The sequence below is a fragment of the Bos grunniens genome, chromosome 14 (assembly GCF_055505025.1).
Source record: "Bos grunniens cultivar Pamir isolate PY7600 chromosome 14, Bosgru_T2T1.0, whole genome shotgun sequence".
Taxonomy (NCBI): domain Eukaryota; kingdom Metazoa; phylum Chordata; class Mammalia; order Artiodactyla; family Bovidae; genus Bos; species Bos grunniens.
In genome coordinates this window covers 12,615,153-12,634,475 of record NC_141178.1, presented here as the reverse complement: position 1 = coordinate 12,634,475, position 19,323 = coordinate 12,615,153, and the positions used below count along the sequence as shown (strand labels likewise).

The 19,323-nt window shown below is 44.7% G+C and overlaps 1 protein-coding gene and 1 long non-coding RNA gene across 18 annotated transcripts in view; one reads left to right on the top strand and one right to left on the bottom strand.

Moving 5' to 3' along the window:
• ESRP1 (epithelial splicing regulatory protein 1) overlaps positions 1 to 2,476 on the bottom strand; it is a 60,278-nt gene extending 57,802 nt beyond the window's left edge. For all 15 annotated transcript variants that reach the window (XR_015140482.1, XR_015140484.1, XR_015140486.1 and 12 more), the window contains exon 1: positions 406 to 2,476. Coding sequence is in view for 9 of the 15 variants with exons in the window: in XM_086335928.1 (XP_086192054.1) it covers positions 406 to 537 (132 nt within the window). In the remaining 6 variants the exon portion in view is untranslated. The remainder of the gene's footprint in view (positions 1 to 405) is intronic.
• On the top strand, positions 1,057 to 18,496 carry LOC147359051 (uncharacterized). Of its 3 annotated transcripts, XR_015140488.1 has the most exons (5): positions 3,149 to 3,293; positions 12,762 to 12,869; positions 14,859 to 14,995; positions 15,161 to 15,248; positions 18,275 to 18,470. It is a non-coding gene; the product is annotated as an uncharacterized LOC147359051 (long non-coding RNA). The 3 variants fall into 3 exon arrangements; XR_015140489.1 differs by lacking the exon at positions 12,762 to 12,869 and having other exon boundaries at positions 18,275 to 18,496; XR_015140490.1 differs by lacking the exons at positions 12,762 to 12,869; positions 14,859 to 14,995; positions 15,161 to 15,248; positions 18,275 to 18,470 and adding exons at positions 1,057 to 1,158; positions 5,669 to 7,900.
• The last annotated feature ends 827 nt before the right edge of the window (positions 18,497 to 19,323 follow it).

Below are 19,323 nucleotides of genomic sequence, written 5' to 3'. Positions count from 1 at the left end.
TCAGAATCCTGGCTCGCGCGTCGTCTGCGGCTCCGGTAGCCGAGAGATCGGTACAGCCCTGCCCCCAGCCCCACCCCCCACCCGGATCAGGTCCGAAAAAGTCCTAGAAGTCCGCGCTCAGGCCCCCCAGGGACTCCACCCCGCCTCCGCCGGGCGGCCCCCGACGGGAGGAGAACAGAGCTTGGCGGCGCCCGGCCTCCCCACCTGGGCCAGATTTTGGAGAGCTGAAAGGGTTGGTTCAAAAGCGGCTGGAAGAGAAGTCTGGTTTTCTCCTTGGATTCTCCAGAATTCGGGTCCAGCCTCACAAGTGGGCAAACGAGAGCAGTTGTTTACCCACTTCCCTCTCAACTCGGACCAGCTTCTGCCTCCACGTCTATCCCTTGGGCAGAAACCGTGCAGAAATACCTTCTTGTTGGCCAGATCCACGACTTTCCATAAGAGCAGGATCAGCTCCTTCTCGTCCGAGCCCAGCTTGGCCCCGGTGGCCCCAGCCGTGATTCCGAAGAGCACCACCAAGTAATCCGGAGACGCCGTCATGACGATGGGTGGGGAGGGGGAGAAGGGGGGTCGGGAGGCGGCGAGGTGGGGCGGCCGTGAGAACGAGGGGAAAACCTGTGCTAAAACCTCTCCGAAGGAAAAAAAAAAGAAAGAGCGTCCACCCACCCCCCCTCCTCCTCCTCGCCGCCGCCGGTGCAAAAGGCGGTAACCAACCACCCCAGCCCTCACCTGGCCCGAGCTCCACGCCCTGGGCAGGAAGGGGGGTGGGAAGCAGGGCGAAGGAGGCCTGCCCTTTTTGTATTCAATGGCCCTGTGCGTCTATGCAAAAAGCTGGGAGCTGAGGCTGCACCCCCGGGAGGCGCGCAATGGCTGAAAAGCTTTTCTGTTTTGGGATGTGGCCCTACCTGCCCGCCCCTTCCCCCTCCCCCACGTGGTGCAGGTAAGAGACACCTGGCGGGGCCGGCCCATTGGCTCCTTCAAACCACGACGTGGCAGAGGAGGTGGGGGAGGAGACCGCCCGGGGCCGAGGGGGGTGGGGTGGAAGGGGAGGAGGGGGCGGGAGACAATGGCTGGCTGATTGCGGAGGGGAGGGGGAGACGCTAGAGGCGGGGAAGAGGCGGCGGCCACCCAGAGGGGGAACCGAGGCCGGACCGGGAAAGGGTGAGGCGTCGAGGGCGCGGAGGGACGGGTCGCCCGTGTGGAAGGACCCGGGTGGGGGGGCGCCGAGGGGGGTGTGCTTGGAGAAATGCCGGCTGTGGGGAACGAAGCCGCAGGTTCTAAAGGGTCAAGCTCAAAGGCCTGGCGCGGGGAGGCGAAAGCAGGACAGAGGTGAGGCCCAGGTGCGGAGCTGCCCGAGGCGCGGCGCCCCGAGAGGGCGAACCGCGGAGGGAGGGACTGGCCAACGGCGGCCGGGAGGTGGCGGGCGCGCTGGCCAAGCCCCGGAAAAGCCGCTCCCGAGCCCAACACACCTTTAAGTGCAAACAGCCGGCGAAAGCTTTCCGGCCCTCCCCTTCTCGGGGCGCACGCTCCTCCTTTCCCGAGTCACTCACTGCCCACCTTGGGGAGTGAAATCTCCGCGCGCGGTTGCGCAGGTCTCGGGGGCTGGACTCTCGGCCACCAAACAAACTTTCGGGCACCGTGGACCCCCACGCCCTTTCCTCTCAACTGTTCCCTTAACTGCTCCTCCTTGTTCGGTGCTGGCTGCTCGCTGAAGACTGCAGCCTCCTCCGGTCCAGGGGCCCACTTCCTTTGCTTTGCCCTGGGCCCTAAATAAAATGTATCGAATACCGTACCTGATGTTTTCTTAAATCAAGCCAAAGCAGAGCTCTTTGCACAGTTCGTGGCTCAGATCTCCCGCCCTCCACCTCGTATCATTGCCTTTGTACTTCTGTGTCGATTTGGCCAAGTTCCCCGAGCGATCTCCCTACCCTCGTTCCGCTAAACCTGCCAGGAGCTTGAGCGCCCACCTTAGCGGCGCCCCCACTCCATCGCCCTGCCCCGTTGTCGGAGGGCCGTGTGATGGGTTCTGTGCCGTTTTCCAGATAAAGTGCTGGGGATGAAGTTGGGTTTTATGTTTGAAATCGATCTCTTATTGGGAACACAACGCCGTCTGAAGTATTACTCATTCGGCTCCAAGTATCCAGCCCTTGATTCATAATGGGAGAACCGGTAACCGTACCCCAATCACTACAGTAACCCGCGCTAGGTACAAATCTGAGCCCCTTTCAGGATGCTCCGGGGACGCTGGAGGTAGGGCTTTGCCGCCCGGGAGGAAGCGCGGGCCGAGAGGGCAGGTGGCGGGAGGGTTTCAGGAGCCCGAGGCCGCGTGGAGAGTCGCCGCTCAGGTAACCGCAGAGCGCGCCCCGGGAGAGCGGGAGAATGAATGCCGGGCTCTTTGGGGGCCTCCGAGGGGGCTGAGTACCAGCCTTGTCGACAGCCAGAGCCCCAGCGTCCCGCGCTTTCAGGTGCGGGATCCGGAAGGGCGCCTACAGCCCCCTCCGCGGGGTCCGCGGCATCAGCCTCGCCCCGCCCGGGCCGCGCGTCCCCGCGCGCTCTCCCAGGCCCGCGGGCGCCGCGGGGGCAGGGACTGGGCGCGGAAGGCGGCAGGGAGGGACCTGGAAAAACCACCCAGATTGCATTGCAGTGGGCGAGGCCGCCGGAGGAGCCGGTTCCGCCGAGCCGCCTGCCCGCGGGACGTTCTCCGCGCGCGGTTCCCAGGCGCTCGGACCTGCGGGGCGCGGGGCCTGGTGCGGGGCCCCCGCGCGGCGGCCGGGAACGCGCGCGGCGGCGGCTGGTGCGGGGAGAACAACCAGTCCTCCCTGTCCCCGCCCCCCCACCCCCAACACACACCGGGCGGGAGACTGTTGCTGAAAAAGTGTTACAACTGCTCTGGCAGTCCTGCCCCGCCCGCCCTTTCAGGCCTTTGGATCTGAGGAGTGCGTTTTGGGTAAACGCAGAACTTGATTACCTGCGCGTTCGCCGGGGATCGGCGGCGTTGGGCGCGTGAGGATCGAACCTCGGAGCTAACCCCTTTTCTCAGAGCCTTGCCTGTTTCCTCTTGAAGGAAGTCGATTTCTTAGTGTCTTTTTAATCTGAATTTTAGTTCGTCCAACTACACAGACAAGAGTTTTTTTGTCTTACTTTGTTCTAGAATTGATTCCCGGGGCTTGGAGCAAAGCTTGACATCCACGAAGTACTCCACAAATATTTGTTGAAAGGTTTTAGCGAGTAACAACACCCACCCGTTTTTGCAGCCGTTTGTCTCCTGAGCCTCGGCACAGTCCACGACTGCAACGGTGAGATTATGAAAAGGGGAGTTTATAGGTGATTCACATCTCAAGGGTTTTTTAAAAGAGTAGGTGCTAATTATTCACAAACAAATCTGTTGAAATCAAGATATTGTAAATAAAAAATATTAAACTCGTGAAATGCAGGAATGCTGAGCAAACTGTGTAATACAAAAACGCTGAGTTCTGAATACAAAGACGTTTTATTGTCCATCCCACCATTTACAAATGGTTCGAATATATAATAGGAATAGTCCTTGTGAGAGATGAACCCTCTACCTATGGTTTTAATTCAGGACATGCCTAAAACTCCCCAAACAGAAGCGAACCTTTGTTAAAAGCAGCAGAGACCCAAGTTGAGGGACAGGCGGCAAAGTAACTGGCCTGTATTCTTAAAATTCTTAAAGACCTTAAAATTATTTTCTGAAGAACTGTTCCAGAATTAAGAAGATATGACAACTCAATGGAATATGGATCCTGTACCAGAAAAAAAACTTTTTTTTCCCTCTAAAGGACATTATTGGGACAAAAGGAAAAATTTGAATAAGGTCTGAAAATTAGATAGTAGTAGTGTATCACAGTTAATTTACAAACTTTTGTAATCTTACAGTGATTCAACAGGAAAATGGCCTTTGCTTTAGGAACTACTCAGTAATTAATGATAAAGGGAAGTCGTTGTCTATAATTTATTCTCAAAGGATTCTGACCAAAAAAATATATATATACACACATGTGTATATACACATATATGAAGAGAAAGAGAATGATACAGAAAAAGTGTAAAATGTTAATGTAGAATCTGAGTGAACAAATTATACTATTCTTTGCAACCTAAAAAAAAGGGTTTTTTTTTTAATAAATAAAAACACTGTTTTTTAGTGTCAGAGGACTGTTTGCTGCCACCGTCATTTGGTGTTTAACAAGGGTCTGTCTCCTGACTGCTGTGTTAACCTAATCCTCCATATTATAGAATGAATCCATTTTGTCTTCCCTAGTGAAAGGAGAAAGAAAAGGTCACATTTTCTGTATAAAAATCCTTTCATATCTTTTAAAGTTTTCTTAAATAACATTACTAGGCTAAATTACTGCAAGCTCTTTAAAGGTTTCATCATGAATCCTACTTGCCTGCTCTTTATCTTCATCACGCTCCTCGGGCCCTTCTCCTCTTACCACTTTGAGAGCAGCTCTTGGACTAGACAGAAAACAAATGTGTCCTCTGTGGCCTGACCACTGACACAGTAGTACCTAGACGTCACAGTCTTTTTTTTTTCCCTGCGGCTGTGGGATCTCAGTTCCCTGACCAGGAATTGAACCCAGGCCTGACAGTGAAGCTCTGAATCCTAACCCAGGATTCCTCTTCTTATTACTTACAATGCAGCTTCCCTTTTAAGACTACATAGCAGCATTGCATTTGCAGGCTCCAGTCTTGCTCTGAGGTCTCCAGATGTTTCTTGGAGTTTTCGCTTGCACATACTCAGTGGTTCTCTTGTACCTGTAAGAAAAGAGCCTTTAAAAGTGAAATCAAAGTGTTCTCGAATTAGATAGTGGTGATAATTGCACAAACATGTAAATAGACTAAAAACTACTGAATTGTACAGTTTAAAAAGTTTATATTATGGTATATGAATTATATTTCCATTTTTAAAAGAGCAAATCAAAAATATTATAAAAACCTTGTGTTCTGAGGCTACCACAAACCACTGATATTTCTTAGTTATCTATACCAGATAAAGTTGTAAAAGATATCACATTTTATACTCCCTGGACAAATCCAATCTCTCTGAAGTGAAAAGGTAGGGGGATAGTCAGGATGGTCAGGATAATGAAATACATTATAATTTTCTATGAATTACTCTGTGCATTGCACATTTAAACAAATTACTGGTCTGAACCTTTATTATGGCAATTATTACAGATGATCTGTGTGTAAAAAGTATGGGTTTAATAATTGGCCCTGTCTTGTGCTACCTTCATGGCTGTGGGTGTGTTCCTTAACCTTACCAAGACTCAGTTTCTCACCTATATAATTGGGCATGATGATAATGTGTATTTCATAGATCTTCAGGGTAGAGGAAATACGTAAAGAAGTGTCTTCTTTAAAGAAGAAAAACTTGAGAACCAAGAAGTTTACTACAAAATTGGAACCTTCCCTTGGGGAGGGGGCTTTCCTGGTGGCTCAGACAGTAAAGAATCTGCCTGCAACTCAGGAGACCCAGGTTCAGTCCCTGCATTGGGAAGATCCCCTGGAGAAGGGAATAGCTACACACTCTGGTATTCTTGCCTGGAGAATTCCATGGACAGAGGAGCCTGGTGGGCTACGGTTCATGGGGCTGCAAAAGAGTCAGACACAACTGAGTGACTGACACTTCTACTTTTCTCTCTAGGCAACAACCACAAAGGCTCTCACCGTAGATTAGATTAAAGACACCATCATGGCAGGGTGAAACGTTAAATAAGATTTTACTATCTGTGGAAGGAAAACGTACAGGAAAACTTTACCTGGGGAAATGTGTCATGAATCTGGGCAAGATATGACTTCTCCTTGGGGACCAAGGAATGGCAACCCACTCCAGTAATCTTGCCTGGAGAATTCCATGGACAGAAGAGCCTGGCAGGCTACAGTCCATGGGGTCGAAAAGAGTTGGACACAACTGAGCGGCTATCACTCACTGGGGACCACAGAACTGATCCATTTAAACTGGGCATCCAGGGAGAAGATGCCAGTTAGGAAATTCCTCCCTCCAGGCCTCAACGTCCTTTGCTCAGGAGTACAAGTCAGACCTCCATATCTGTGATTCTGCACCTGCAGGCAGATTCAATCAACTGAGGACTGAAAATATTAGGGAAAAAAATTCAAAAAGTACAACAACTTACATATCATTTACATTATATTAAGTATTATAAGTAGTCTAAAGATGGTTTCAAACTGTGGTGCTGGAGAAGACTCGAGTCCTTTGGACAGCAAGGAGATCAAACCAGTCAATTCTAAAGGAAATCAACCCTGACTATTCATTAGAAGGGTTGATGCTGAAGCTTCAATACTTTGGCCACCTGGTGTGAAGAGCCAGCTTGCTGGAAAAGACCCTGATGCTGGGAAAGACTGAGGGCAGGAGGAGAAAGGGGCATCAGAGGATAAGATGGTTAGAAAGCGTCACTGACTCAGTGGACATGAATTGGAGCAAACTCCAGGAGATAGTGAAGGACAGGGGAGCCTAGCATGCTGGAGTCCCTGGGGTCAAAAAGAATTGGACACAACTTAGTGACTGAACAACGACCAACAAGGAACAGGCTGATTTCTGCCCTACTTAACGCATTCTATAATTTCTGACTTAGTGACTAAAACAACAAAGATGGTTTAAATGGGAGGATGTGCTGTAGATTATATACAAATACTATCATCATTTTATATAAGGGACTTGAGCACCTTCAGATTTGGGTATGTGGAGGTGGGGGGTGGAACCAGTTACCCACAGACCCCAAGGGATGACTGTACATCCCTGCATCTCCCAAAAGGCCACTCCGAGAGGAAAGAACAGCAGCAGACCTTATGTTTTAAGTCATGGTCGGTTGATGGGAGTGCGTATTTAAAGATTTCGGGGAAGGTTGGGAAAATTATTTGCTCCATTGGAGACAATGGAGATAGTTTTATGACAGGACTATATCTCTTCATTTGCATGTCGGTGCATTCTCACTTAGAGATTCCTAAATGAGTGTAACAGTCTATACGAAGTGTCAGTCCTGGTGGGCATGTTCAGTCATTTATTTAAAAAGTATGTACTGACAGCAGACTGTACCAGGCAAGACAGGTATTAGGCACTGAAAACATACAATATATAGGAAACAAATGCAAATAAGGTCCTTACCCCTATGAAGTGTGGGATGCAAATAATCACAAAAGCGAAAGCACCACAGCAGCAGTGATTTGCAATCCTAAACGTACACAATGCTCTCGGATTGCACAAGAGGACATAAATACTATCAGGGAGACCAGAAAGAGGCCAGTGAGCAGCAGTGTTTGAATTAAAATCCAGAAAGAGAAGTGAAATCGGCAGAGGTAGGGGCGGATAAGGAAGAGGGAACGAGATGTCTCAGCAGCATGGTGTGCAGAGCCTGTGATGGGAGGTACTGGCAATAGAAATGAAGACTGAAGGTGCTGGAGCAGAAGGCAAGGCCAGGCATCACCCTCCCGGCCGCGCCCCAGCCCCGTCCACATTTTCATCAAGTCCCTTGAAGTCTGCTTGGTCACGCCCTCTGCATTACTCAGGTGACCTTTCTAGGTCCAAACTGGAGTCTTTCTAACGGCTGCAACTTGTCCACTGTGTGCGCTAACCTTTCCCACACATTCAGTGGTTTCTAGAAATACTGAATTTTGCAGACCAATTAAGTCAAAACGGAGGGAAGGGTGACTGCCATAGAAAACATTTCAGTTTTTAATTTTGCTAAGGATTTGTGAGATCTTAGTTCCCCAACCAGGGATTGAACCTGGGCCCACAGCAGTGAAAGCACAAATGGATGGCCAGGGAATTCCCAAGAAGGGTATTTGAAAACGAAACCAATTATCATTTACTGTCTCCTTTATTTCATAAAAGAAAGGCTATTTTAACACCAAAAAGAAAGACTAATCTCAGAATAAAGGACCATCTTCATATTAGTTGTATGAATCAGCTTTGTGAAAAATTTACCACATTGTCCTTTTCTGTCTCATTCAACTTCACATTGGAAAAAAAGTACGTGCTACGGTTTTGGAGCTACTACCTTGACCCCTTCTGAAAATTACCAACAAATTGATTTTCCTAAAACTCACTTGTTTTAAACATTAACATTTATTTATTTAAATCAAAGTAATATATATCACTTTGTAAATCTAGTAGTTGTACATGGCTTATAATAAAGAACATAATACCCCTGAACTCTGATTACTGCTTCAAAGAGGCAGCTACTGTCCACTTTCAACCTTTTTCTGTTTTTGTAGTTACCATCTCATTTGTAAATATGTAATTCTAAACATCATTTTTTAAAGTCTAAAAGCCAACTTTGTATTGCTCCCCTTCTCAAATTGAACTGGAGCTATGAAATAAAGTATATACTCTTAATATAAAATCTCAAATCCATCTATGATGCTTCTGCTTCTCAGATACAGCTCTTAGTGGTTACTACGATAGACTGTACACTTAAAATGCTGCCCTGTATTATCTACTTCAAGTAGACAACAACTTTCTTGTATTAAAATTCTAGACTCAATTATTGATCACTGTCCTCAGGGCTGGTTTCATTCCCATAGTTAAATTCTCTTTGTATGCATATAACAACCAGTAGAACTTGTTCGTGCTTAAAACTTGGGAAAGAAATCTGGTGAGGGTACCTATCAGTTTTGCTGGCCTGAGAGGGAAGAATAAATGCTTCTGAAATAGAACTGCTGCCAATAAGAGGACCTCCCTTTATTGTCCAGACTGGTGTCCCTGCTTTAGCTGGAGGGAAAATATCTGATTTTAATTGGAATTCATTTCTGCAAACAGCATATTAATCAGCTCATCATTCTGGAAGGCAACAGAAAAAATCATTGGATCTACTCCCTATAAGTTGATGGAGAGAGAGCAAAAAGATCTTTCTCCTACATATATAAATAACAACAATAAAATAGCTTTTATTTATTGAATCAACGTTACATACCAGTTACCATTAGGAGCATAATCTCATTTTTTCTCACAGGTAGTTAAAACTACTGTTTTGTGTGTTTTTTTACCCCTACTTTACAACTGAGGAAACCCCTACTTTTACCCCTACTTTACAACGGAGGTAAAGAATAACTTGATGAAAATGACAGGTGGTACTGACGGAGTTGGAAATTATACCTGAGGATTCTGACTCCAGAAACTGTGTGTTTAGCCGCTGTACTATATTGAACACGAGCCACTTTTGTACTATAGAAACCTTTTCTCAAAAATAAAAGGCAAACTATCACAAAGGCAAACCTGTCTCCCTACAAGAGCTGGTTCACCACGTACACGACCAGTGACAAGCCCCCAAACAGAGCTACAGTACACTGATTTAACAGTTTGGTAATATCACACCTTGTGAAAGTCGCTCGGTCGTGTCCAACTCTGTGGCCCCATGGACTATAGAGTCCATGGAATTCTCCAGGCCAGAATACTCGAGTAGGTAGCCTTTCCCTTCTCCTGGGGGTCTTCTGCATGGTAGGCAGATTCTTTACCAGCTGAGCCACCAGGGAAGCCCAGTATCACGCCTTAAATTTTACAAAATAATCTGCATTTGACACCTCTGCTTGTTTACAAGAGAACCATGGATTATAAATTATACTTGAGAATTATTAGAAGTAACATTCTAGAAAAGTTATCAGTAGCATGATAGTGAAAATACCAAGTGTGTCATCAAAGCTTACTGCTTTCATACTTGAAAGAGACTTTTGTAAATTATATTCCAACTTCCTTGTTTCACAAGCAGCCAAGAAGTTAAGTGTCCTGCCCAACCTGGGTGACACAGCTAATTAGCCGCAGGGACTGTAGGAGGAGCTCAGGTCTCCTGGCTCCCAACCCAGTGCTCTTTCCCTGTTGTGTCCATGACTACACAGACAGCGTGCTCCCTCTGAGACTAAGATAGGGTTTCTAGATGGGACTTGGAGATGTCTGTGTAGCTGGTTTGGGTTAAGGTTATCCCTTTTGGTAGGGAAAAGACATTTTTGGTGGAGAGCTCTTCACTGCAGCTTAGGGATTGGAACCATCACTTGGGAGTCCACCTCTGAGACTAACACACTGCTTCTTACCTCCCTGGAGCCTGAGTCTGGAACTAGTGCCTCACACACTGGGAATTTAGAAGGGTTTTGGTGGTGGGACTTACCTGGTGTCTCAGCTGGTAAAGCATCTGCCTACAATGCGGGAGACCTGGGTTCAATCCCTGGGTCAGGAAGATTTCCTGGAGAAGGAAATGGCAACCCACTCCAGTATTCTTGCCTGGAAAAATTCCATGGATGGAGGAACCTGGTGGGCTACAGTCCATGGGGTCGCAAAGAGTCAGAGACGACTGAGCGACTTCACTTTCACTTTTGGTGGTGGGGCAGAAGGTGGGAGGTGGACTTGAAAAGGTTCATTTTGAAGAGAAACGAGTAAGAATAGGAGATGGACCTTTGGTGAGCCTTAAAAAAAAAATGTATCCAAAGAAATTCTAATGGATGAATTCTTTTTTTAGCTGTACTATACAACACGTGGAATCTTAGTTCCCTGAACAGGGTCAAATCTGTGCTCCTTGCATTGAAAGTGTGGAGTCTTAACCACTGGACTGCCAGGGAAGTTGCTGGGTGCATTCTGCTGAGTTTCATGAATCTCTGTGTAGATGATGGATACATAGGACATGATCTCTGCTATTAAGGAGATTGAAATCTGATAAAAGAGGCAAAGTTCAAAGAGCTTGGTGAGGTGTGGACTCCATGAGAACGTGGCCCTAACCCAGAGAAAGCCCCAGGATGTTGGGGCAGATGTTGTGAACAGGAATGCTCCTCTGAACCCCTCGGTCACTGGCGTGGCTCACCTGTTTTCTATCCTCACCTTGCTCCATCCTCCAACTTGGGCTCCCTGTTCTATCCGCTCTCCATCTTCCTTACTGAGCACTCAGCCTTCAACTTCTTTCTTCCCCTTGAAGTGTGATCTTTACCAAGAGTCTGCTTGCTAAATTTCCACCATCCTTTGCTCAGTGGCTCTATTCTTTCATAAAAAGCCCTCAGCTAACCTCCCTACATCCCCTGCCCTCAAAACAATGGCAACATCAACCAGATGGAAGTAGTAGATTATATCTGGTGAGGGCCTGGATCACACACATGTTCATGTCCTGCTTCCTGATCTCCAGCTTGTCTTTCCAGCCCCTTTCCTCTCATTCTCCTTACCCCTGACATATCAGCTATATAAATAAAACTCTTATTATTCCCTCTTTTTCCAGCTTCCATTCTTCTAGTCAGAGTTGGTCACGTGCTCCTCCAGCCCCCCGAAACTCTCCAAACCTCCTATCATGTAGTATTTAAGAACTTATCCAGCCAGATGGTCCACAGGGGGTTCTACCAAACATGTAAAGAAGACACTAATCCTTCACAAACTCTCCCAAAGATGGAAAAAAGGGAATACTTTCTGACTGGTAATAGCAGTATTACCCTAATACCAAAATCAGACAAAGATATCACAAGAAAACAAAGCTACAGACCAGTATCTCTTATGAATATAGAAAATAAAGCAAACTGAATCCAGCAACATGTTAAGCAACTATACGCTATGATCAAGTGGAATTTACTCCAGGAATGTAAGTTTGCCTCAATATATAAAAGTCAGTGTAAGTCACCATATTAATAGAATAAAGGGTGAGAACCATATGATCATCACAATTAACACAGGAAAAGCATTTGAAAGAATCCAACACCCTTTTCCCTTCTCCAGGGGGTCTTCCCCACCCAGGGATCAAACCCAGGTCTCCTGCATTGCAGGCCAGTTCTTTACCAGCTGAGCTTCCAGGGAAACCCCTTGGAGAAAGAAAAGGCTACCCATTGCAGTATTCTGGCCTGGAGAATTCCATGGACTGTATAGTCCATGGGGTCACAAAGAATCAGACACAACGGAGTGACTCACTTTACTAGGGTTTCCCTCATAGCTCAGTCGGTAAAGAATCTGTCTGCAATGCAGGAGACCTAGGTTTGATTCCTAGGTCAGGAAGATCCCCTGGAGAAGGAAATGGCAACCCACTCCAGTATTCTTGCCTGAAGAATCCCATGGACAGAGGAGCCCGGCAGGCTACTCCATAGGGTCACAAGAGTCGGACACGACTTAGCGACTAAACCACCACCAACACCCTTTTATGACCACCAGGCTCCTCTGTCCATGGAATTCTCCAGGCAAGAATACTTGAGTGGGCAGCCATTTCCTTCTTAAAGGGATCTTCCTGACTCAGGGATCAAACCTGGGTCTCACACATCACAGGCAGATTCTTTACTGTCTGAGCCACCAGGGAAGCTCCTTTTATGATAAAAACACTCAACAAACTAAGAACAGAAGGAAACTTCCTCAACTTGATAAAGAGCATCTATGAAAAAGCCACAGCTAACCTCACACTTAATGGTGAAAAACAGGATGCTTTCTCCCTAAGATTAGGAACAAAACTGGAATGTCTGCTCTTGCCATTTCTATTCAACATTATACTGGAAAGTTCTAGCCCAAGTAATTAGAAAAGGAAAAGGCATCCAGATAGGAAAAGAAGAAATAAAACAATTCACAGATGGCATGATATTGTAATAGAAAATCAAAAGGAATCCATATGCAAAAATATTGAATTAAAAAACTGTCAAGGTTACAGGATATAAGATTAATATACAAAAATCAATTGTAGTAACCACTTCAGCAGCACATATACTAAAATAATCAATTGTGTTTTTACACAGTAGCTATGAATGACCCAAAAATGATATTAAAAAGCAATTTTATTCAGTCTCATCACCAGGAATAAAATCATTAGAAATGATCTTAACAAAAGCATAAGATGAGTACACTGGAAACTACAAAGCATTGTTGGAAGAAACTAAAGAAGACCTAAATGGTAAGTCATCCCATGTTTATAGACTGGAAGACTTAATGTTGTTAAGATGATAGAACTTCTCAAATTGATATATGGATTAAATCCCAATCAAAATCCCAGTGGCCTTTTTTTTTTTGCAGAAAATCACAGGCTGATCCTATAATTCATATTAAAGGCTGAAGGAACTAGAACAGTTAAAAGAATTTTGAAAAAGAAGAAAATGGTTTGATACTCTCACTTCCTAATTTCAAAACTTACTACTAAGCTATAGTAACCAAGACAATGTAGTAAATGGATAGACATATAGATCAACAGAATACAATTGAGAGTCAAAAAAGAAACTCTTAGGTGCCATATGATTCTGCAATCCCACTACTTGGGCAGATAGCTGGAGAAAATGATAATTTGAAAAGATTCATGCACCCCTATGTTTATGGCAGCATTTTTTACAAGAGCCAAGACATGGAAACAACCTAGATGTCCATCTACAGATGAATGGATAAAGAAGACGTGGTGCATGTATACAATGGAATACTACTCAGCCACAAAAAAGAATGATATCACGCCATTTGCAATAGCAAATGACCTAGAGATTATCATACTAAGTGAAATAAGCCAGACAGAAAAAGACAGATATATAATAACACTTATACATGGAATCTAAAATATGACACAAATGAGCTTTTTATTTATAAAACAGAAACAGACTTACACAGAGAACAGATTTGTGGTGGACGAGGGGGAGGGGGTGGGGGAGGAAAGGGTTGAGAGTTCGGGATTAGCAGATGCAAGTGTTATGTACAGAATGGATAAACAATAAGATCCAACTATATTCAATATCCCGTGATGAACCATAATGGAAAAGAATATGAAAAAGAATGTATAAATATGTATAACTAAATCACTTTGCTGAAAAAAACTGTACAGTAGAATTTAACACATTGTAAATGAACTATACCTCAATAAATTTTTTAAAAAGCTCTTAAACTTACAGTTAATTGATCTTCTACAAGCGTGTCAAGACCACTTAAAAGGGAAAAGATAGTCTTTTCAAAAGTGGTTCTAAGACAATGGGATGGCCATATGCAAAAGAATGAAGTTAGACTCTTGCATTATTTTGTACCCAAAGCTAACTCAAAATGGATCATAGACCTAACTGTAAGAAATGTGGTATATTTCTGCTATGGAATATTATTCAGCTATAAAGAAGAATGAAGTACTGATACATGCTTGTAAACCTGGGTGAAACTTGAAAACATTACAGTAAGTAAAAGAAGCCAGTCACAAAAGGCCATATAGTATATATTTCCATTTGCAAGAAATGGCCAGAACAGACAAATCCATAGACACAGAAAGTGGTGGTTTAGTGGTTGCCAGGAGCTGGGAGGGAGAGGGGATCGGGGATTTCTGCTAATAGACATGGAGTTTCTTTTGAGGGTAATGAAATGTTCTAACTTTAGAGTGTGATGTGCACTTCACAACTCTGTGCTATACTGAAAACCACTGGAGTGTACCCTGTGAAAGCAAAAATTTTATGGTATGTGAATTGTATGTCAATAAAGCTGTTGTATAAGAAGTTCTTATCATATAGCATTAAAACAGTGTGTCCATATGTATTTCTTCCTCTACTAGAATTAGACTATGGACTAAGGATGAACCTTACTCGTTGTACATAGTCAGTGAACACAGTAAATACTTGTTGATCCAGTAAGTAATTCTTTGAAATCTTTGAAAGAAGTGTTAAGACTTGAGCAGGCAGTTGGGAGGAAAGATTATTGGTGTCAGAGCAGAGGTATGAGGAAGGGAGAGCGCAAGGTTGGAGCAGGTAGCACTTCCCTAGGCCGGGAGACACGAGAGGTAGCGGTCTAGATACGCGTGGCAAGGGCAGCGCTGTTCCAGTCTTAATTGTTGTTAAATATTGTTAACTGCTGGTGTTTCACTAACAATATTTTCAGAAAAAAAAAATGCTGATTCAGCCCCTCTCCTTTATGCCTGTTCCTACCTCCTTAGATTAGTCAAAGGCACAGAGGAGATGGCTTCAATGGGAACAAAACTGAGAAAGGAAATAGATTCATTGTTGTCTGCCACAACGAGCTCTGGAAACACACAATGAGCTCATTCTGGAAATCCTGCATAAAAAGCCTAAGGTAGGAATTCCCTGGTGGTCCAGTGGTTAGGACTCTGCACTTTCTTTGCTGAGGGTGTGGTTCAATCCCTGGTTGGGGAGCAAAGATCACCCAAGAAGAGCAATGCAGCAAAAAAAAAACAAAAACACAAAACCCTAAGGGGATCGGTCTGCTTCCTTCACACAGCTACTCTGCCTGCTTTCATGCAGTTTAAAGCCAGAAACCGACTCTCCATACATACGTGCCCAGCTTCACTCCTTCTGTCTTTCATTCAGTAAGTATTTATCAAACACTTCCTTTTTGCTGAATATCGTGCCGCACTGGATATGGCAGCCGGTTAGTAAACTGCTCTCAATGTATGTCGCAGCGTCCAGTGTTGAGCTGAAGCATTTTCACAGCATTATTAGTAGCACCATTTTAGAAAGAGCTTAAAAAACCAGGCTGCAGTGAATGTGTGACAGCACTGTCTTGCATTTAAATAAAAGAGAAAGAACTATGCAGTATTCAGGAGCTTCCCAGCGGCTCATCAGTAGAAGAATCTGCCTGAAAGGCAGGAGATTGCAGGAGAGACGCTTCCGATCCCTGCGTGGGGAAGAACCCCTGGAGGAGAAAATGCCAATCCACTGCAGCATTCTTGCCTGGAAAATCAGATGGACAGCGGAGTCTGGTGGGCCTTGGGGTCGCAAAGTCAGACACGACTGATCGACTGTGCACGTATGCAGTATTCAAGGATTTCACATGCAATATTCCATGTTTTTTGTTGTTCAGTTGCTCATTCGTGTCCGACTCTGTGACTCTGTCCATGGACTGCAGCACGCCAGGCTTCCCTGTCCTTCACTAACTCCCGGAGTTTAGCCAAACCCATGTCCATTGAGTCGGTGATGCCATCCAACCATTTCATCCTCTGTTGTCCCCTTTTCCTCCTGTTCTCAATCTTTCCAAATCTGTTAAAAAGAAAAAGGATAGGACAAGTATTATTTTCATTTTGCAGTTGAGACAAGTGAGATTTGGGTAGGTTCACTGATTCTTTCAATTCACACAGGTAGTAAGCAGCAAAGGCAGCTTGGGAACCCAGCTGTTACTTCTAATCGGTTGCTTTTTCTATTACCCCTTCCCCAGTCAAGAAGGTCTGACTTCATAGGGGGCAGCTATCTCTGCCTGTGTAAACAATAAGGCAGCAGAGGTTTGCTCTTTTTAAATTTTTAATAAATCACCACTGTGCTTATTATCAATTTTATAAATAGGCAGCAAGAAGCCAAGTAATGAACATAGCAGATGGCAGCATTGTGAAAATATGTTTCTGTGTGACTTGTAAGTGCACAGTTAATGAGAAATCCAATCTGTAGACTGCCAGTCTCTAGCAAAGTGTGTAGTTCCTGACCCAAAGTTCCCTCCTGGAGATCTTTCTCCTTTACCTCAGTCATCTGCCTCTGTGGGAATGATTTCCAAAATCAATTCAACAAATGCTATGGGCTGGTGCACTGAGAACATAACCAAAATGAGGCCCACCCCAGCTTTCAGCTAGGGAAGCAAATAATTAAAATACAGTATGAAAACATGTATAATGGGCAAGTGATGTAATAATATGGAAATTTCCTTAAGAAATAAAATTAGGAAACACTTATGTGTAAGAAACAATTACTTATACTTAAGAATAATTCTGGGGACTTCCCTGGCAGTCCAGTGGTTAAGACTCTTTGCTTCCACTGCACAGGGCATGGGTTTGATCCCTGGTCAGAGAACGAAGATCCCACATGCCACGCAGTGTGGTCAAAAAAAAAAAAAAGAGAGTAATTCTGCATCTGAAATCGTAAACCTTAGACAACCTCCAAGCTTTCCAACTTCCTTAATGAAAATAACATTTTTATTGATCAGCTACTATGGACATTATGCTAACTGCTTTATAGGGAGTACATTTCATTTATCCTCATGACCACTCTGATTATTTTTCACCTTACAGGTAAGAATTTGCCAGGTGGCACTAGTGGTAAAGAACCCACCTGCCAACGCAGGAGACATAAGAGACACGGTTCAATCCCTAAGTCGAGAAGATCCCCTGGAGGAAGGCATGGCAATGCACTCCAGTATCCTTGCCTGGAGAATCCCATGGACAGAGGAGCCTGGCAGGCTACAGTCCATAGGGTCACAAAGAGTCGGACACGACTGAAATGACTTAGCACGCGTGCGTAGATGAGGAATCTGAGGCTCAGACAGGTTAGGTGACTTGTTCGAGGTCCCACAGCTGCTATGTGAATAGAGCCAGTTTAGGTTCCCAAGAGCGTCCTCTTAAATCAAGACTTTACAAGCCCTCTTTTCCTCCTAAGTCAGCTGTTCTTTGATCTTCCTGCGGCCTTGGCCTCCTTTTCCTCCTCATTCTCTTGGCCATCTCCCCTCCTTCCTTTGCGCTTTATCCTCTAGCCCCTCCAAACTGCTTAGTTGCCCCCGGTGTGTGGCTGGCACCTCGTTTCCTTAGCACGCATTGTTTCCCCTGCCTGGATGGGCCAGATCACAGAGCCACCCAGCCCACTTGAAATCTGGCAGAGTGAAAGATAAAAAGGAATCATGATAGGACAGTATAAGTGAAAAGTTAGCTTGTCACTCCCCTCATACTGAAAAAGCTAAAGAAACTACAGAACTGGAAAACTCATGGTAGACTTCCATGTGAAAAGATCTTATTGGTAGAATATGCAAGTGTATATTGCATGGTGAGTTGTGTAGTTGTGTAGTGTAAGTGTAGTTGTGAGATTCATGGAATGTGATCTGGTATTACAGGACAAAGATACAGTTAATATCTCAAGATTTTATTTGTATATATGATATTCTTGTGTGTTAAGTCACTTCAGTCGTGTCCAACTCTGTGCAACCCTAGGGACTATAGCCCGCCAGGCTCCTCTGTCCATGGGATTCTCCAGGCAAGAATACTGCAGTGGGTTGCCGTGTCCTCTTCCAGCAAATATTCCCAACTCAGGAATCGAACCAGCGGCTCCTGCATTGCAGGCAGATTCGTTACCGCTGAGTCACCGGGGAAGCCCCATTTGATATTCTAGACGGTGACAAAACAAAAATTTAAATATGTTTTTAGTGCAGTGTCTTTTGAAATAAATACATTCATATATGTATGTGTAATGTGTGTGCATGGGTATGTATACATATAGTCTCTTAAATAAAACCCAAGTCATAAAGCCATGAAAATACCAGCTTCCTAAACAAGAACACAACAAAATATAAGGTACTTATCAGATACTAAATATTTAGAAGAAAACCTCTTTGCTCTTTAATAATTTCTTAAAATATTCATAGGGGCGTCCCTGGTTGTCCAGTGGTTAAAGAGTCCACCCGCCAGTGCAGGGGACTTGAGTTTGATCCGTGGCCCATGCCAGAGGCTTCGGGGCAACTCAGCCTGTGCACCAAGACGCCTGAGGCCAAGCGCCAAGCCTGTGCTCCACAAGAAGAGAAGCTACCGCAGCGAGAAACCCGCGCACCGGCACGGGAGGCAGCCCCTGCTTACCGCAACTAGAGAAAGCCCGAGGGCAGCGAGAAACCCGCGCACCGGCACGGGAGGCAGCCCCTGCTTACCGCAACTAGAGAAAGCCCGAGGGCAGCGATCAAGACCCAGGGCAGCCAAAAATAAATAAATAAAACATTCGTTAAAAAAGTTTAAGAAATTAATGATGAATTAATGGGCTAAACATGATAAAAACAAAGTATCTGTTTCACTTACAGTCCATTTCAGCCATACCTTAACATTTTGCCATATTTTATATAAAATTAGGGATTTGAAAAATGAATTTTAATTTTTAAAGAACTATATTGGTTTGCCTAACAATTCTATTATTTTGCCTTTATATAAGTGATGGCGAACAGTATGCCTTGGAAAAAATTTTGAAACTACTAGCTCAGTTAATAAAAAGAAAATTCAAATTAACAAAATCATGGACAAGAAAAAGTGATATATGTTTCAAACTCAAACATATGTTTCAATGGCAGAAATATTATTTTAAGCTAGAAGTTTATAAAGTGTGCTAAAGAACGAGTAGTTTTTCCAGTAGTCATGTATGAATGTGAGACTTGGACTATAAATAGGGTTGTGTGCTAAAGAATTGATGCTTTCTAATTGTGGTGCTGGAAAAGACTCTTGAGAGCCCCTTGGACTGCAAGGAGATCAAACCAGTCCATCCTAAAGAAAATCAACCCTGAATATTCATTGGAAGGACTGATGCAGAAGCTAAAGTTCCAATACATTGGCCACCTGATGGCAAGAATTGACTCATTGGAAAAGACCCTGATGCTGGGAAAGATTGAGGGCAAGAGGAGAAGGGGACGACAGAGGATGAGATGGTTGGATAGCA